This window comes from Diadema setosum, chromosome 21, assembly GCF_964275005.1.
Source record: "Diadema setosum chromosome 21, eeDiaSeto1, whole genome shotgun sequence".
Lineage (NCBI taxonomy): Eukaryota > Metazoa > Echinodermata > Echinoidea > Diadematoida > Diadematidae > Diadema > Diadema setosum.
In genome coordinates, this window is record NC_092705.1 from 16,241,370 (window position 1) to 16,261,048 (window position 19,679).

Below are 19,679 nucleotides of genomic sequence, written 5' to 3' on the forward strand. Positions count from 1 at the left end.
CAATCCCTCAGTCACATTTTAGAACCATTTTGAAGCACAAAAGCTGGGTTTTTGTTTCATCTGCAAATGGTAAGTTATGCCTTCAAAACACCATACCTGCGCGTGCAGACGAGCACTCTGGTGTCTGGCTGGCATCCAGGATGGACGAGGCGGAGATGGACATGCAGCTGGCACTCTCCGCAAAGCTCGACCGTCTCTTCTGGGGAGGCAGGGGGGACTCCAGGCTGTCCGTCTCGCTGCTGAGGGCGGCAATGCTCTGCTTCAGCCGCCGCTTGCGACTCGACTTCGAGCCGCTGAAGATCATGGTCGGAGTGCCTTGAATTGAGGCTGGCGTGGAGACCTGGTGATAGATGCGTGATGGAGTATGAGAAAAGAGAGAGATAGAGAGAGAGAGAGAGAGAGAGACAAAAAGAAGGGAAGAATACATGCATCAGTGTGATATCGATGAGGCTAATAGTAGAAATGTCAGAAATACTGAAAACTAGCAACAAGTATTACCAAAGTGGAAATTATGTGCATTTCTTGGTAAATATGAAGATAAACAAACTCCTAACAACTTAAGCTAATACATGTAAGTCAACAATTAAAAAATGAAAGGTTGACCTTTCTTTCTTTGCTTCTTGTTTTCATTACGGGTTATCTTTCCCACCCATCCCCCTACGAATACTGTAAAAGTGGAAATTTTCGCAGTGTTGAAATTTTCACACATTTCGCGCAACCTGAAACTAACGCGAAAATAAAAGCACATGAATATATTTGCTCGCAATATGTTCCAGTAGTTGATGTCTTGATTCCGCGGAATGAAAAACACGCGAAACTCTTCTTACCTCGCCGATCGCGAAAAACTAGTCGCGCAAAAATATCCACTTTTACAGTAGTAAGTAATTAAAAGAATAGAGATTCTTAATCCTATGTCACATTTCCTCCTTTTTGAAGAAAATCTAATCCAGTGTTACATGCTGTATCAAAGCAACTGATAAATCCAGTGGACTATAACTTGTACAGACATGCACATGTTTTTTAATTTGTTTTTTGTTTTTCAAATTAAGGAAGAATGCATGGAGAAGGTAGAAAAGTGACCCAAACCAAACACATGTGTTTACACTTTATAAGACTGATATCCTTATGACTTACAATTCTGAAGGTGTACAAGCCTTCCTCTGCTCTGGCATCCATCTGAATGCTGGCCCAGAACCACTGTGGGGGGATAAATGAAAACATACATCATTTTTTCACCCATTCATTGTTCAGATGTAGTCCGACATGATCAGTCATAAGGAATTGCACTCTCTAACTTTGTAGCTTTCTTGTATGATACTTTACTCAATCACTGAAGTCAAGATGCTTAATTACGTCACATTTTCTGTGACCAGTATCACAATTCTAAATATGTTTTAATTTTTTTTTTTTTAATTTCCTCACTGATTCTCATGAGATCTATTTCAACCCTATTCCAATTGGGGCGGTCAAATTGACCCCCTCCCCCTCTGCAATGTGCAAAGATTTTGCCACGTCGTTTCACCACTTTTTTTTCAATGAAGTCTCCCGCATATTTTGAGACCAAACTTGCGACATCTGTTCTCAAGTTACGTTAAATTAATGTTATGTTAATTGATATAAATTGGATTATTTCAAATTTAAACCACTGAAATCAATCAATTCTAATGTAGATAAGCTTGAAAAAGTGCCTGCAACAAATTTTGGCAGAAAAGCAATAGGTTAAAAAACAACAAAATACATAAGAAATTAACAAAACAATAAAAAACAAAAGAAACTGATTTTGCTTGAGCTATTTTTTACAAGAAAATTGTTCAATGTGTCTTGAGGAACTCTGACACAAATATTTAGCAATCCTTCAGTCTTTTTAATGGAGTTATAGGTGAAAATATGATTTCATGCATAAATTTGCATAATTAATTTACTAAAAAAAGAAGGCCAATATTTTTCTATCGTATGACTGTGTAATCTTATACTTGACATCCAGCTCTATCTTCAGGCCAAATTTTGCAGCGATCACGCGATCAGCGGCCGAGATCTGAAGGGGGGCGGGGGGATCAAATTGACCCTCCTCCCCCCAGTAAAAACTTGGTCTCAAATAGCCGAGTTTAAAATAGGGTTAACCCCCAAGCTACTGCAAATCTGGTGTGAGTGATATTTGCTGAAACAGATGAAAACTACAACATATGCAGTATTAAGTAGCGAGATTTCAACTTATTTGGAGGTGGATTATGTGAAGTTTCCTCCTTGTTAAATCCAACTGACAAGTGCAACAAACTTTGAATTGAAAAAGAGTCATAACCAACCCTTGCAAAGCTAGTGTAAGACATACCAAGTAATCTGTTTGTTCTGCCAAGCAGCATTAGACTTGTGTGTCTCACTACATTACTGTCTGTTCCATTAATAGAAGTACTGGCGAGATGTAAACAAGTACAAGAAATTAATGGACAGTAAAGCAAATGTATTGCCAGTGGCCATTTTTGTTCAGTAAACATGTCTTGCCCTCGTGCAGTGCAGGAACTACATTACCTCTTGCTTGACTAGTTTGATGTTCTTGGAATAATCCAAGAGTTGCTCTGGAACAGTGTTCTCATCCACCACTATGTGGGTGCAGGACTCATCAGCTACAGAGACTACACTCCCACCTGTCCATCACAGAAAATCAAGATCAGTTTTTAACAGTTACATACAGTTGATTTTATCAATGTAACATTCTGGAACACAGAAGAGTAATAGGTGCATGCTAATTGACAGACAGACAGACAGTCAGTCAGTCAGACAGACAGACAGACAGACAGACAGACAGACAATAGATACGGAGAAAGAGGGAGGGGAAGGAGTAAACCACAAGTTTACAGAAAGCAAAAGCCAGAGAGAACTAGATATGTCGCTACGGCGACTGATATGCCTCCGCCATAATGCATGGTTCTCCTAATAGGTCTATAGTACAATGTCTTGACAATGTGTGATGACAGTTTCACACAATTGGCAAAATATTAAAATGACAGGTTTGCCACAAATGTGCTGAATGTTCACTTTCCTAGAACTAGGTTCAATTGGATGAATGATTAAAAATGTCAGAGTGCAGGTATTTGGGGAACTGATGATTTTTACTTGACTTTTGACCCTTTTATAAGTTTATGCATTGAGTAATTTTCAAGGTATTGAGAAAAAGTTTAATTTCAGTATCAAATGGGAAAATAGCATTATCTAAACCTGGCCTTTGACCTTTGACCTCACAGTTCCAAAGAGAATCACTGTTAGGTTGAACATGCATAAATATGTAAGTTTCATGATGACACCTTGAGTTACTTTTGAGATATGGAGGAAAAAGTGCAATTCAACACTTTCACTTGACCTTTGACCTTTTGGCAAGAAACTTCCCACAGAATATATATCGGGTAATACATGCATACATCAAGTTAAAAAAAACAAACCTTCAGGCATTGCATAAATATAAGGAAAGAAATGATATTTTGAGGAGTTGACCTTGACCTTTGACCCCCTGACCTTTGAACCATGACCCCCAACTTCCCTAGATAATCACTGCCCATTGGAACAAGCACATATACTAAGTTCCATGAAGATACCTTGAACCATTTGCGAGATATGGAGAAAAACATGAATTTTCAACCTTTTTTTTTCACAAAATAACCTGTGACCTTTGACCTTCGACCCCGTGACCCTAAAATCCAAACAAAGTATTATTCCCCCAGGATATACCCTCATACCAAGTTTGATGTAAAACCACCACACGGTTCTTGAGATATCGACAAAAACAAAATGGGACGGGGACGAACGGACGACCCGAAAACATAATGCCTCCGGCCACTTCGTTGGCGGAGGCATAAAAAAAATTGGTCACGAAGCAAGGCCAGCGTCGCACACACAAGCAGACCCTGTTAAATTTACTTTTTCATGTATAAAGACGGAACAAGCGAGGGCACCATCACCAAAAACAGTAGGCGTCTTCGTTTTACCATAACACACCTTCATGCCAAATTTGAAGATGATCTAAGAACTGCAGCCAGTAGAGTGCTCACAAGAAAATCTCTGCGGCGGACGCGGCGCAACGAGGCCAAATCCATAGTATCCTCAGAACTCTGTTCGGGGATACAATGAGTGGATGACCTATATGTCAACACTCAGCATACTTTCACACCCCATGATAGTATACTATGCAAATGATATGCAAATGAGTCCATTATGCCTATTGCATATGGATATGAAAGATTGAAAATACTGAAAAATGTGAAATACATACACTTTGTATACTACGTTCCTCTTTAACTGGAACATTTTCTCTGTGTGTACAGCTATAATTGTCATCTACAGAAACATTCAAATCCAAACTTCAAAACGTTACCTATTCCTCTCACACTGAGGACTATAAATGCAGTCTATAATGTTCGGAACAATTGTATTCTTTATCTGGTATGTGTTTGTTGTTGTTTGCCATTTTCTTCTCTGTTGTCATGTTTGAACATGTGTTATATCTATCTTTTCATTTATGAAGCGCCATGAGCACTAAAAAGCGGACCTGTGCGCTATACAAGTAGCCACTATTATCATTATTATCATCATTGCTACTTCTACTACTATTACTACTACTACTACTAATAATAATAATACTAATACTAATACTAATACTAATTGAACTCTGCAATACATCTTGTAAAACTATGTCTGCTGATTCTTTAACTCCTTTACATGAATCAGTGTTTTTTTGTGAGTGAATATATGCTACTGTCATACATTGTATAGTACATGTGTGAATAATGTGCACAGCTATTAATATTTACCAGGTACCATATTTTTTCCTTTCATTGATTTCACATTTTTCACAGAGGAAGACGTTCAAAACTACAGAAGCACTCTGAGAGCGCAGACCTCCGCCAAGCATGCAGCTCATTTCCACCACTGATCTTGTTCTTCCATAGAAGTGATTTCCACCCATACATACTTATAGCATTGTGTGCTGAAAGTCGCCCAATTTCCCAATATAGAAGCCTTTGTTACGTCATAAACCCTCAGCTGCACGGCGCGCCTCGCCCTTGCAGAAACTTTAGTGCGCGCATGCAAACCTCAAATACGCGCAGCCTGAACTCCCAAGTTCATTGACCCTACCTGCCAAAATATCAAAAATCCTTCATAAATTCCTCCAAAATTCTCAGATCACTACCAAAATTTGATCATCTGTTACTTTTATCAATCTAAACCTTTCCTGCAAGTTTCATCCAAATTCGTTACCTACTTTTTGAGTTATTTTGCACACAGACAAACTAACAAACAAACAAACAAACAAACCAACGGTAACGAAAACATAACCTTCCCCCTTGGCGGAGGTAATAACACAGTAACAGCAGATTTGTGACAGAAAAAATCGACTTTGTCTGCAGATTATCCTATCGTTGTTTTGATATATAATAGCAGAAATTCTAAAGAATTTGATAGGGTGGGGTTTTAGGTGGTATGGAATTGTTAAATGGTATTGTTAAATTCAAGTATCAGAATGGCTAATCACTTTCGACATCCAGCTGAATCCCTGCTTGGCAAACTGCTTGGCACACTCTCTTATTGCCACAAACTAGCATTAGACTAACATGAAAACATATGAGTGGGACTGTTAAGGACAGCAGCAATTCTGCTTAACCCACCACCTAGGCTTCAGTTTCTGTACCCGTTCATATGGGTGAACCAACATTTAAGAATTTTTAGCTGGCAGAAATGTATCAATATATTGCTTTGAAAGTGATTGCCATACAGAATCAGAGCGTATGTGAGTTTTGTCCTGGCAGCTCATATTACAGGATATAACAGTAGTTGTTGAATTCATGTTCATGGAATACAGCAGTGAACACAGAAATGTACACATGCACGTTACATGATCAGGAGTTGATATTTTCACATGTTGTTAGATTTGCGAATAGTACCCAGATCGCAGAATTCCCACATATAACCCCAGGAAAACAGGTACGGTATGAAGTCTCATTAATAAAGATTGTCTTTGATGCGTTTGAGGTGACAAAAAATGATGTCAAGTATCAAAACTAAATGCAATCGTAAAATTTGCTTTGTGTTTGCTCTGTGTTGTGAGCTGCTCAGGTACAGCCCTGTCGCGATTTATACAGCGACTGGGCTGTGTATAGTTAGTGTACAGTGTATTTACATAATATGCACAGCCCTGTACAGTGTATTTACAGAATATGTGTATGCACAGGCCTGTCACATCATTATCACAGCAAGTCATGACTAGTACTCTTAGTGGTCTCAGTCTGGCGGCCCCTGGCTGGGCCCCCTGCCTTGGGCCAGCACTTAGGCCCCGGCCTTGGGCCCCGTGAGCCCCTGGGCCACCGGGGCCCCCTGGGCCACGGCCCACTTGGGCTATGGACCCCTGGGCCTGGGCCCACTTGGGCTCTGGGCCCCTGGTTCCGGGCTAAGGCCCGTGGCCTTGGGTCCGGCCTTAGGCCCCGCCTTTGGCCCGGCTGTACTTTGTACATGGTCTATGTGAAATCAGGCTTGTCTGTAACTGTATAATTACATATAATTACAAATAATCACAAATGATCAACAGGTCCATACTACATATAGGACTATATGAATATATGAATAAATGATTATATGAATATATGAATATATACAATGTCTGTGATTATATATATATTATTATATATGAATATGTGATCAGGCATTCTGTTACGGTGTCAGATCTGCAGTCATTCATATATAGCAAATTTTATGCATGTATTGTATAAATGGCATACATTCATAGTATGCTACTTGATTGAACCAGCCAATGGAGAAAGATCACACCATTGAACAATACTTGAAAGACATGTACAGTTCAATGACTCAATGCTTGTTATTATGAACTCTGTAGAGGTATGCAGCCCTCTTCAGATGGAAAACATACAGTTGGCTATCAAACAGAGCTTGCAAAACCATCAACAATTTATTGAGTTGGATTTGTGTGTGTGTGTGTGTGTGTGTGTGATAGAGCTATTTGGCTTTTTTCCTTTGCATGCATCATCACAAATTCCCGAAGTCTGAATAAAGTGAAACCAAGACCTTCATATAGATGTGCTGCATTGTAAGGTGCTGGATCAGAGCACTACCATAAGATTGACACCATGGCGGGAATTGTGCTAACAGCGTACTATCCTTCCTGTGCATCTATGTTAAAGTGTACCAATACCCTGAAAATCACATTTTAAAAAATAATCTGTGACCTTTGACCTTCGACCCCGTGACCCTAAAATCCAAACAAAGTATTATCCCCCCAGGATATACCCTCATACCAAGTTTGATGTAAAACCACCACACGGTTCTTGAGATATCGACAAAAACAAAACGGGACGGACGTACGGACGGACGAACGACCCGAAAACATAATGCCTCCGGCCACTTCGTTGGCAGAGGCATAAAAAGAAAATGGACATAGACCTCAGGGTAATGAAAACGGTCTGCACAAACAAAACTTTGGGTTAATATAACAGCTGATTTTACCTTTTCCATAGAATAACTTTTGACTTCCCTAAGAAGCCATTAGAATGCAAACAAAGTAGCAGAAAACTACATAATGCAGAATTTGAATTAATGCATGAGCAATGGCAGACAAATACTAATTTGCTTTGACAATATGAATGTAGTCAAAGTAACTTATCACATGCGCATGTACAAAGAATGGACACGGTCACATACAAGCCTACAAAACCACACATAGCGCTTCTTTCTTTGCACTGGACACGTCATTTCTGGTGAGCCTTTTTTTGGAGGATGATTAATTACCTCATGATTCTACTCAACACACATCTAAGATATATTCAAAAGCACTCACACAATCAAAGAACTTGAATTTCTCCTAGAAAACAGATGACTACTGACAATCACAGTGTAAAGCTCACCTTGCGTTTGTGTGATTTCTTCCATGTGTCTCTGCTCTTCCTCTGAAAAGCCAACGAAGCCAATGGTACAGCCAAAGAAAGGTGGCATCTTATACTTCAGCTGTGCAATCACAGAAACACAATAATACATTAATCAGTAATCTGTAGATACTGCTGCATTCAAATGAACAGACATCATTCAGCCTCGACGTCTGACAATGTTATGAGCATCTCATTTCACATGCTCCATTCTTTTCTGTTTTATATGTTGACATTTGCTCTGCTTTCGTTGGTTGTTGCTGGGACTGGCAAGTCTCAATCAAAATTTTAGAAGCTTTGGGGCTGTCAAGAATAATATCTGTTATGGATGTTTGGATAGGATTGTATTTGAAAAGAAGACTGAGCTACTGGATTTGCCTCTCTGACGGTATGGAACAAACATTCAAAAACGTAATGAAATACTTTGCAAATTCAAGCATAAATCATTTTCTAAAATCAATCTAATGTGATAAAGTCCAGGTGCAGGAGATTGTGCAGCTCAAGTTGACAATGTTTATGATGTACGTCCTTGAATGTTTTTGAATGTCCTGTCAGTCAAAGATGCATAAGGTAAGTTTTTATTCCCACTATGAAGCAGAACATCAAAAAACAAAACAAAACAAAACAAAAATAAATGAAAATTTCATCCTAAAATGTGAGCAAACACTTACACTTGTTTTTCTAACATCCTCATCTTACATTAACATTGGAGGGATTTGTACACTCTTTTTAAAAAGCTGCCTTATCCTTTCACGATGATGAATTTGAAAAATTGGAGATCCAAAATTATCATCTCGTCAGCGAGGGAACAATGATGAATGAAATGTATGAAAGGCCAGAAACTGAACTTCTGAGAAGCTAATAAAACAAATATTCGTCAGGAGAGTCATTCAACCAATGTTGCTACAATATGCATGGCTTTGATGAAAATTTCAAACCAAAAAGAAACCTCTGGATTCATTCATATTGATCAATGCTTATCTGCTCATCAATTTATACAAAAGACCTTTTCCAAAATCAAAACAAAAATTAAAGAAAAAAAAAAGGAGGAAAAGAAGAGAGATTTTTCACAGTATCCAACAGTTCTTGCAAACAAGACAACTAGACTGCAAGCATTAGATCTGTACATGTTATTAAAATGCTTTACAAGTGTTTTTCTCCCACTGACACATCAGTATGGTCTAAAGTTTTCCATCCCGGTCGAAACAATGGCATCACTCACCATTTCCTCCGATGTCGCGGTGCAGTCTTCCTGGTTTCTCCTCTCCCATGTGGCCTGGATCCACTCAGACGTCATGATGGGTGTCCCGAGGCTGACCGCAACCTACATCAAAGTGGCCAAAACAATGTCAGTTCATTATCAGGACCTTGACTTCATCTTAAAGGGACTGTACAGTACTGGTTGAGGTGAGGATTCAGCTTATAATGTTTTGTGAGATATTTAGAAACCACACTATGAAATGTTAAAGAGCATACAATTCTAAGGGAAATCAAGTTTATTTGATGAAAATCGGTTTTGAAATGACTGAGATATCTACAAACAAGGAAAAACAAAGAGATCCTCATAAAAGTCGTGGCCTGTCAATTTTATTAGGATCACTTTTTTTTTTATATATATCTCAGCCATTTCAAGGCCAATTTTCATCAAATAAATGTTGAATCCTTCTTGAAATTACATGCTCTTTCATATTTCATAAGAGGTTTCTCATTATCTCACAAAAAAAAAAAAAAAAAATGTTATAAACCTGAATCCTCACCTCAACCAGTACTTGTACAGTCCCTTTAAGTCATCTTACTTTTAATACTGCATCAGGCCAGTCATTTCAATCTGTGTATCACCACATTTGTACCACTGAAATTGCTACTTTCGAAGCAAGATCAGGAGACAGGATACTATTACTATTGTGTCATTTCATATAATTGCGGCATTGCGGCATTACGCCTTAAATGACCTCAAAGGTTAATGAAAGCAGAAGCAAAATAGGGGCCTTTGACGACAATACCAGAAAAATGCAAAGTATGCAAGAATGAAAATAGGCAGGCTAAGAGTAGTAGAAGTGCTTGTTGTGTGGTGCCACTCACCCTGTACTTTTCACTGTTGGTGGAGTTTGCCACGAGGTGAGTGATGCGGGGGCCGTAATCCCTGCGGATGCTGCCCCCCATGTTGTGGACGGCCACCACCAGTCTCTTCAGTTCAGTCTTGTCCAGGAAGCCCGTGAAGCAGATCACCAGCTTGTCCATGTGACGGCAGAACAGCGGCCTGGTCACGCAGGGCAGGTGCTGGAAAAACGACCACATCGAAGCCAGCATTAAGGATGCAACAATTAAAACAAAATAAAACACAGCAACAACAACAACAACAACAACAACAACAACAAAACCTTCTGTAAGGTGTTACACATCTTCAGTGGGAACACCACACATTGGCTACATCCAAAATGAACTGGCAAAAATAGGCCTACATTGTGGTGGTCCAGCCTACAGACCTATAAATGGCATGCATGACAATGAGTAAGAATAAGGCGTCATTTGCTATGATCTAGGCCAAGAAGTCTCCTTGCAGTCGGAAAGCTATCCCCTTTAAGTTCACTGCATATCTACACATACTGGAAAAGATTAGTAATACAGAGTTCAAGTGATTAAATCTATGACACTAACCCTAAAACAGGAAGAACTTTACAATAATTTGCTAATTTAGGAGATAGAAACAGGAACTTCATTCCACATTCTAATATGTTGTCAATTTGAAAATTAATTCCAAGTTTAACAATTAAGATGCCTTTTAAAATTCTGCAACTAAAACAGGGTTATTACAGATGAACAAAGGTTTCATGTGAAAGAGATTCTTTTCTAAAACTCTAACATATGAAACACTCGCAATATTCAATAATTTTTAATAAAGTGATCAAAATATGAAAACCTAACATACAACACCAAACCAGAGGACTCTATCTGAGACATAAAATATAGCAAGACGGGCTGATTTTGATACAACATGCATTTCCCATAGACACTTGCCCGAGTATACTCGGGGCTCATCCTCAACCTTTTGGATAAATTTCACCAGGCGATTTCTTTGAGTATGAAGACCTGTACCTCCTCTGTTGCGGCACTCTGTATTATTGCAGTGGGTCCCAGGACACGTAGGTCATTCTTGGCAAGGAGCTGAAATGTCTCTCCTTCAAACTCGGGGAGGACGAACACAGTTTCCACTTGCTCTTGCTTGGTGGACAGATATTCCTGGCCTGTGTCTGAGAACACATATGGCATCTTCATTTTCTGTCAGGAGAGAATCGAGAGGGGGAAAAAATTGTAAGGTGTTCTTGAGGAGACATTGATCAAATAAAAAATGAACACATTACAGTGCATTCATGTGACTAGGACAAATTCTCACCACATTCATATTGGCATGGATGTACATGAAACATAGTAGCATCACCTCACAAAATAGCCATGTATTCAATGATTCTGTGACATTTGCTCCTGCAACAACTGCTCCTATGAAGTATGTGCACACTACGTCAAACATAAATTCTACCCACAAACAAAAACCTAAACCCTATCTCAATCCTCACATCAAACTAAACCTAAAAACCCTATCATCACAACCCTAACTCTAAGTCCTTGGATAAAATACTACCAGAGCAATTGTTGCACGAGCAAAAAATGTCATGTCACCAAAAATCATGTCATATAACCATGTGAAAATGAAAAATGTATTACAAGTTAATGACTGTGAGCCTTTATCTACACACAATATAGCAAAACAGTACAATGAGAAACAGTTCTCACAATTGAAACTTACTTGTAATGCTTGATGAAGTTGTGTGTGTTTGCTAAGTTGATCTCCAATCAGACAAAATCTGACATCCACTGCCATCATTGGCCCTGCCAAGGGTGATGAAAATATTCCAGGTTATAAGGTGGAAATAACATTTCAGACATTGAGACTTCAGTCTTCATCAGGAATATAAAGTGGAAAATGTGAAAACTTAATCTATATTCTATGTTGACATTCTGTGCTGATTAACAGATTTCAATTCTGTCCAATTAAACAGCTTTTTAGATTCGATCATAACAGAAATATATCCAGCCCAACCAAACTACTGTTCAGGCAAATATCACGAAATATCACCAAATCTGAAAGTCTCAATATTACTATCAACCCACTGTGGTGCAGGATATACCAGGAGAACAATGGATGAAGATTGCTTGCTTTTGTTCAGTTTGAGCTTGGCACAATAGAATCCACTACTAGGCACAGAATGAAAATAATTTTTTAGTCTTGTCACGTCCTACATTCTTGTGTCTGCAACTTCATATAGCATGCAAGAACACATTGTAATACAATCTGAGTTCCCAAACTGAGATAACTTCCCTGATTTTGTACTGGTAATTTAGTGGTAAGTAATGTTTCAAACAATTTGAAGCTTCACTTGTTGCAACTTCCACTGAAGTAAAATATGAACCTGATGAAAGCTCAAAGCTAACTGGTTGTAGCCATCACTGTCACTGTTGCAGTGGTGGTTACATGCTGTCATTGCAAGGTGAAATTGTTGTAAAAATCTTGTTTGAAACAAGTCCAGAAGAAAATTGAAAAAAGGAAGCTGCTCTGAAGCTCTTTCTAGATTAGCTTGCATAAGATATCATCATTCATTCAGATAGAGTTCACCTACCTAATCTTGTTGTATCATTTATGGTACTAGTGCTCATTCCACTGCAGCTCAGCTGACATTGGGTGATCTCTTGCGTTCCGGCCATGGTTGTCGATGGTTCCAAGGAGCTGTCTGTGTGTGTACTCTGTCTGTGAATGCTGCTCTGCACTATTTCTGATTCCTTGCTTTTTTTAGATAAAACTATGAGCTTCCTTCCTACAGCAGCCAAGCGCTATGTCGTCATGGTTCCTACAAAAACACAAACCAATTGCTTGTAATTTCACACATGCTTTTAAACAATTCCTGTTTGGAGATGTATCTAGAAGATATTTCATAGTAGTGAAGGATATATAAACTGTGAGTAAAAACTGTAATTTTTTCATTATAAAGCAAGCTGCCCATATTTTCGACCATAATGCTATCCAAAATTTGACCACCAGTTACATGTAAATCCTATCCTTTGTTTGCAGATGAATTTTGGTATGCACAGGAGGTCTTGACCTTGGTGTTGGTGTTTCACAGATATTTTTGCCAATGAGGAAAAAGACATTTTTGCGAGATTTGACACAGAGGTTAGATTGTTATAGTGGACTAATGCCTGTCTGTTCACTCTGCAAATGAAATGCAATCAAGATGAGGTGGCGATATTTTCACACAATTGTTAAATACGCGGTCCAACAGTGATTTGTGAAGTTTGGCATTTGTGGAAATTCAATTCCTTGCAACAATAAATAGCTTCTACCTACCACACTAGCCCAACCAGATGCCAGCCATGTACAGCGACAGGGCTGTGTATAGTTTTAAATACTACCACAGTAGATTCTATTTAAACATGATATTGATTAATTCAATCAATGAATAGATGGACATCACTCAGGTGATGTGCATATGTGCATGCACCCCACTTAAAATGTTAAACAACAAAAACGACAACAACAATAACAACAAAACTTGTCTGTCCGGAGGATTTTTTTAATCGTTAAAAAAAAAAAATTAACGACTTTCCTCCGTAGAAACGAAGGGACTCCGAGCAGCCAGTCGTGTCTGGTTGGGCTACATTAGAACTAACCCTGGGTGCTCCCTGTACACAGTATACTGTGGGAGCATAGCGTTGGGGCTGGTCACAATCAGAATCTACACCGAGTATCTTCTTGCTAGATTCTATAGCTTGACTGAAAGATCGGTCTGCGTCTGAAAGATCTGTCTCTCCGGAGGAGTCTTCTATTTTTCTAATTCTATAGCCATCTAGGAGGGGATCTGTGAAGCCAGACGCAGTCTCTGCGGAACATATCCCCGACGACAAGATACAGACCGATCTTTCGGTCAACGTCTGACCATGCTGACTGTGACTGTATTTTGTCGTCGGATCGGGGATATATGTTCTGCAGAGACTACATGTAGGTCTAGGTCTGGCTTCATATGAATCCCCTCATCGCTCATGTCTCACCTGCCGATAACAAAGTCAACAAATAATAAAAAACTTCCTCGGACAGACGGACTTTTCTGTCAATATGCTGTAACCATTAATAGTCAACACACAAAATGAAATGGTCTTATTATGGATAATGCGTGGAATGGCGCATATCTTCCATCCCCACTAGATCTCAGGATGGGATAGTTCAAGGAGCGAATGCAGCAGATTGAGCAGAAGGGATTTAATTTCAACTTCAAGCTTCATCACAACAATATTTGGTAATCGTAATAGTTCAACATGTTTAACTTCTTAAGAAAGGCAAGGCAAGGTTCAAGGAATTCAATTGGAATGGCACTACACAACACACTGTCACTGACACTGTGCATCATAGCAAATACTGATATCCCCAATCCTATTCCTAATAATAGTAATATGAGATTGTGTCAATTTTCAAAGTATTGCTTAATTGCCAATCAAATTGGCAATGAATGCGAGACGACACCAGTGCAGAGGCCAGTGCAGTATACATCACACGTTTACATGGCTTCCGTTCAGACTGCAGAGTAAACATTGTCATTGGTAGTGTGCACTACACAGGTCCCATGCATTTAATACACTGCACAACACGATCGCGGGCACGATGTACGAATCAACTACGATCCTGCCTGCATTTCCATCTCAGAAATTTATGATGGTTTGAAACCTTTAGTAATGATATACAAATTCAATTCACAAGAATTCAAAGGTTCATAAGAACAAGAAACCAACATTATACTCACCGAACTACCATGAAAGAAAATACCAAAAAGCTTCAATCACAAAATTTCGCACGGCCATGTTTCCACATTCAAACTCAGCGCTGATAAATGGGGTTCAGATCCAGGCATGTGATTGGTCCATCACCAATCGTCTCGCCTTAGCCAATCAGTCATGCGTTGGTACAGCAACTTGCTGAAGTGTGAGTCCGATGAGTCATCTATCATGAATGCATGCCGACTATACAGAAAGCCGCTTTCTTTCAGTAGGCCTATTGATTGCCCTTTGTCATAATATTAATTTGCGAAAATGATGGCAAGTTTTTCAACCGACTTCGGACTGTTCAAAGAAAAGAAGAAAAGAGAGAAGAAAAAAATATATATACGATATATTACCAGGAATATCAAGGCGCTGCATACTGCTTGGAGTGAAAATGAATGAATGAATAATGAATGAATGAAGTTCAATGACCAAAATGTACGAGCTTGTACGTTGACCTCTGTTGATGCCTTTTGGTATTAAATTTATATAACCAAATCACTGAGTGTGTTGTGTAAATTAATGCGTTATATATTCTTTACACATTTTTCCTTTAATTCTGAAATGACCGGGGCCGCTTCACGACCTTATACATGATTAATGTCAGACCGAAAATAGCTCAATAACGTGAAATTGTGTACAAAGTCTATGCAAATGGAGTTTCTCATCTTATTCAAAAAGATATGACCATTTTCACTTTCATTGGCTGAAATCAATCAACTTAAGCATAATTATGCTTGAAATGGGTTCTGTCATAAATTTTGCAAAAAAAAAAATGACAAAGCAAAAGGTTGAAAAACGAAATACAGTACATGATATTCATAAAATAATAAATTTCACAAGAAATTAATTTTGATGCCAGCAGTTTTTTTTTTCCAAGTACATTGTTAGGAATTAAAGAGTGCTATCACAAAAAAATTAGGATTCTAGGAGCTTTATTTTCCGATTTGGAGCAAAATATATGAGTTCATGCATATATGTTAGCATTATTGATTAATATACAATACAAAAAAAGAAAAAATTTTCTTATTTTTCATGAACATGTATGTGCCAATTTTCATGGCCATTGCGCGAGCAACGGTGTGCTCGGGGCCTTTTTCTTTTTTTCTTTTTTTTTTGGGGGGGGGGGTTGTGATTCAACTCCCCCCCCCCTTGTGTAAAATATGAATTTGCAAAAATGATGGCACTTATATCAATATGTTAAAACAGTTTTCCAGCCGACTTCGGACCGTTCAAAGAAAAGAAGAAAACAGAGAAGGAAGAAAATTACAACATGGTTATAGCTGTACTAGGAATATCAAGGCTCTGTATACCGTGTGGAGTGGAAATGAATGAATGAAAGTCGCCTAAATGAATGAAATGAATGAATATCGCTAAGTTCAATGACCAAATGTATGTTGACCTCTGTAGATGCCTTTTTTTTGGTAATTTATACAACCAAGTCACTGAATATGTTGTGCAAATTAATGCGTTATATACTCTTTACACATTTTTTTTTTTTTTTTAATTCTGAAATGGCCGGGACCGCTTCACGACCTTGTGTACATGCTTGTCAGACAGAAAATAACTCAAAAACGTGATATTGTTTACAAAGTCTATGCAAATGGAGTTTTCTCATCTTATTCAAAAAGATATGATCATTTTCACTTTCATTGGCTGAAATCAATCAACTTAAGCATAATTATGCTGAAATGGGTTCTGTCATAAATTTTGCAAAAAAAAATGACAAAGCAAAAGGTCGAAAAACGAAATACACTACATGATATTTATAAAATAATAAATTTCATCAGAAATTAATTTTGATGCCAGCAGGTTTTTTTTTTTTCCAAGTACATTGTTAGGAATTAAAGAGTGCTATCATCAAAAATTAGGATTCCAGGAGCTTTATTTTCCGATTTGGAGCAAAATGTATGATTTCATGCATATGTTAGCATTATTGATTAATATACAATACAAAAAAAGAGAAAATGTTCTTATTTTTCATGGCCATTGCGCGAGCAACGGTATGATCGGGGCCTTTTTTTTTTGGGGGGGGGCGGTTGTGATTCAACTCCCCCCCCCCCCCCCCCCCCGGCCACAGACCAGCCAAAAAGTCCGGTCTGGTTCCACTTAAAAGAATCTTCCATGTCATTTTCAATCATATTGAGCTGTGACATCAGTCCCCTGCAACACTTTTAACAATAGACACAATATCATGTGTCCTATGTACCATTCATCGCCATTTCCTGCAGTTACAGCTTACCCACAACATGAGCACAATGTTCTTATTTGGGCAAACTTTAATTTGTAACCAAGGTTGACCCTATGATATAACAACCAAGCAGAAACCGAGGTTTTAGAGACATAATGATTATCAGTTAATATTGTACGTATATATGGTTTCCAAGTTTATATTGGAATGTATTAATTATGTACAATGAATTGAATAGATTCTGACCCTTAGAGGATACAGGCCCTAAACTATATCAATAAAGTGCGTTAGCTTCATACGGGAAAACTTCTAGTATGTTGCTTCGTCATCTCTGGTAAAACATGATAAAATATGGACAACTCTTCAGAACAATTACAATAATTCTGTTGCTATGCAAGGGAGTTTCCATGTAGACTAAGTACGCTTCTAAGATTGACAATTTTCCTAATATTTTCAGCCAAGGTGAGCTCCAAATCTGTCATTTTAATCACATTAATCAATCATATCAATGATATTTATGCCAAATATTCCATCAAGCTATTTATTCGAGATATTTTTTTTTTTTTTTAATTTAGATTATAAGAATGTCAAAGTTCCCTTGTATCCAGGAGGAAGGAATAAAATCGATCACCTGCTTGGCTTCCCTGCACAGACTTACTATGCTTCTCCAATTGACCAACTTCCAAATATATTCCACCAAACGTTTGAGCCAGATTGTTGAATTTTAATTCTAAAAATGCAAAAGCTTCCTCGCATGGAGGTCAAGGATTCCCTCACATCTCCTCGCTTATTATTATAGTCCCCCTCCCCGGACTAGTATACGGGCATTGACGATTTTCCGAATATTCCACAATAGGTGAGCATGAAATCATTTCGTTTCAATTATTTCGGAGATTTGTGGAATGGGGTATCCCCCTCCCACGACACTCCCTCCCCCTCCCCCGGCCCCCTCCGTCGCACAAAATGATGTCGCACATTGTATTATAGAGGTGACAGATACCGCTGTTGTAGCCATTCACATTTCCCTGAAAGTCTTTTCTTGCTTTTTTTTATTTTATCAAAAATTGCCTAATGCATTTATTTCACCAAAAGTGTTTTACAGATATCGTGTTTACTAATTCTGAAACTACAAAATTTCTCTCGTGTGGCATTCTGGCAAGGGGAACCCTTCTCACCTCGCACTCTCCTCTTGCAACTCTCCTCCATAGAAATATACTTTATACCTCGTATAACACTTTGGGGATGGACAATTTTCCAAGGACCTTTATATTCCACCAAAAAAAAAAGTACATCGGATAGTTTTATTTCAACAGTGATGGCGTACACGGGAGGGGGGGGGGGGGCACCTCCCTGGATATGATATATATTACAGGCATTCAATTTCCCTAAACACTTATTTTTCTTTCTTTGGAGATAAAACAATTTTATCAAAAGTGTGCACCAGACCGCTGAATTTCACGTCTGAAAATACAAAATCACCATCGTACATACAAGTTAGCGTGGATGTGTCTTCTTGGACATTTTGCTGACTAAACCATACAGATACCATCGTGTTGGAGGGAAGACTGCTCCATAAGAGCACCCTACCGCTCTCGTGGATCCTACAGCATGGATCACTGTAGGATTTATACAAAGTACATTTTTTTAAACGCTGCTATGTAGTTATCTTATCATCAGAAAGTTTGTGTTTTCAATTACAAGTACATAACAAGAAATGTCTTTGAAGACATTATCATAATCATCTCACTATATTTGAACTAGATATTTTCTTTGTAATTAAGCAGATTTGATTTCAAGTATCTTAAATTGAAAAAAAAAAATAGACATAGGATCAGGTACCGGTATCTGTTTTTGCATTTGGACTCTCCTACTAAGTATTTCGTACAAGTCCTACTTGGAATACACTAGTTTTATTCCACCTGCAAAAGCATCGCTGAGGGCGGTATGTAATTTTGTGAATTTCCCCGGGAAAACTAATCAACACAAGCGCGCGACTGGCCGACTACGTACACAGGTACACACGAACCAAATGTACAACCAATAAAGTGCAGTGCCGCAGAAAACAATACTGAAACTGCTAGGCTGCAATATCAAGAGCAAGACTCGCTACCAGTGAGTACTGTACCATATATTTATCACGTTTATCATGCATTCTAAGATATACCTGTCATAGCATAAACTTTGTACTCTTGTTTCAAGCTTTATCAACGGAACAGGGGGTATACTACTAGTATTTATATATTACTTGTTGACTCTGACTTTGAGCTTAAGTGCGAATTGGCCATTTTCTTAGTCCCAGGTGTTATATTTGCTGTAACTATCTATGCACTGGTGCCACTGCTCAGCCATGTCGCTGTATAAAAAGGCTTTTCTATTCTAATTTACTATCTGTTGGTAGAGACCGTCCTGTTACAACTTGGCAACAATCACTCACACGAAAATATCCACTTTTCGTAGTTTTACTGTATTATTTCCTAAACAGCAACCCTATTAATGATAAAGTTTTGCTTCTTTCATCTGAGACTGAGTTAAATTATGATAATAGAATTTTCAATATCTGACACATGGAGTCATATGAAAAATCTTTTCCTACTTTTGAATCCTAGTTTTTATACTTGCAAATGGTAATTTAATGGTAATAAACACTACACACGTAGTGGACTGTGCATTAATCAAATGATTGCCGAATTGGCACTGATTGGATT

At 38.3% G+C, this 19,679-nt stretch overlaps 1 protein-coding gene across 1 annotated transcript in view; it reads right to left on the bottom strand.

Moving 5' to 3' along the window:
- The window catches only part of LOC140244253 (protein ECT2-like), a 29,178-nt gene extending 16,363 nt beyond the window's left edge, over positions 1-12,815 (bottom strand). The window contains exons 1-9 of the mRNA XM_072323891.1: positions 12,596-12,815; positions 11,725-11,807; positions 11,016-11,198; positions 10,002-10,199; positions 9,142-9,243; positions 7,902-8,001; positions 2,527-2,642; positions 1,135-1,197; positions 97-340 (exon numbers count right to left, since the gene is read on the bottom strand). Coding sequence (XP_072179992.1) covers positions 97-340; positions 1,135-1,197; positions 2,527-2,642; positions 7,902-8,001; positions 9,142-9,243; positions 10,002-10,199; positions 11,016-11,198; positions 11,725-11,807; positions 12,596-12,680 — 1,174 coding nt within the window. The 5' untranslated portion in view covers positions 12,681-12,815. The remainder of the gene's footprint in view (positions 1-96; positions 341-1,134; positions 1,198-2,526; positions 2,643-7,901; positions 8,002-9,141; positions 9,244-10,001; positions 10,200-11,015; positions 11,199-11,724; positions 11,808-12,595) is intronic.
- Positions 12,816-19,679: the final 6,864 nt, after the last annotated feature.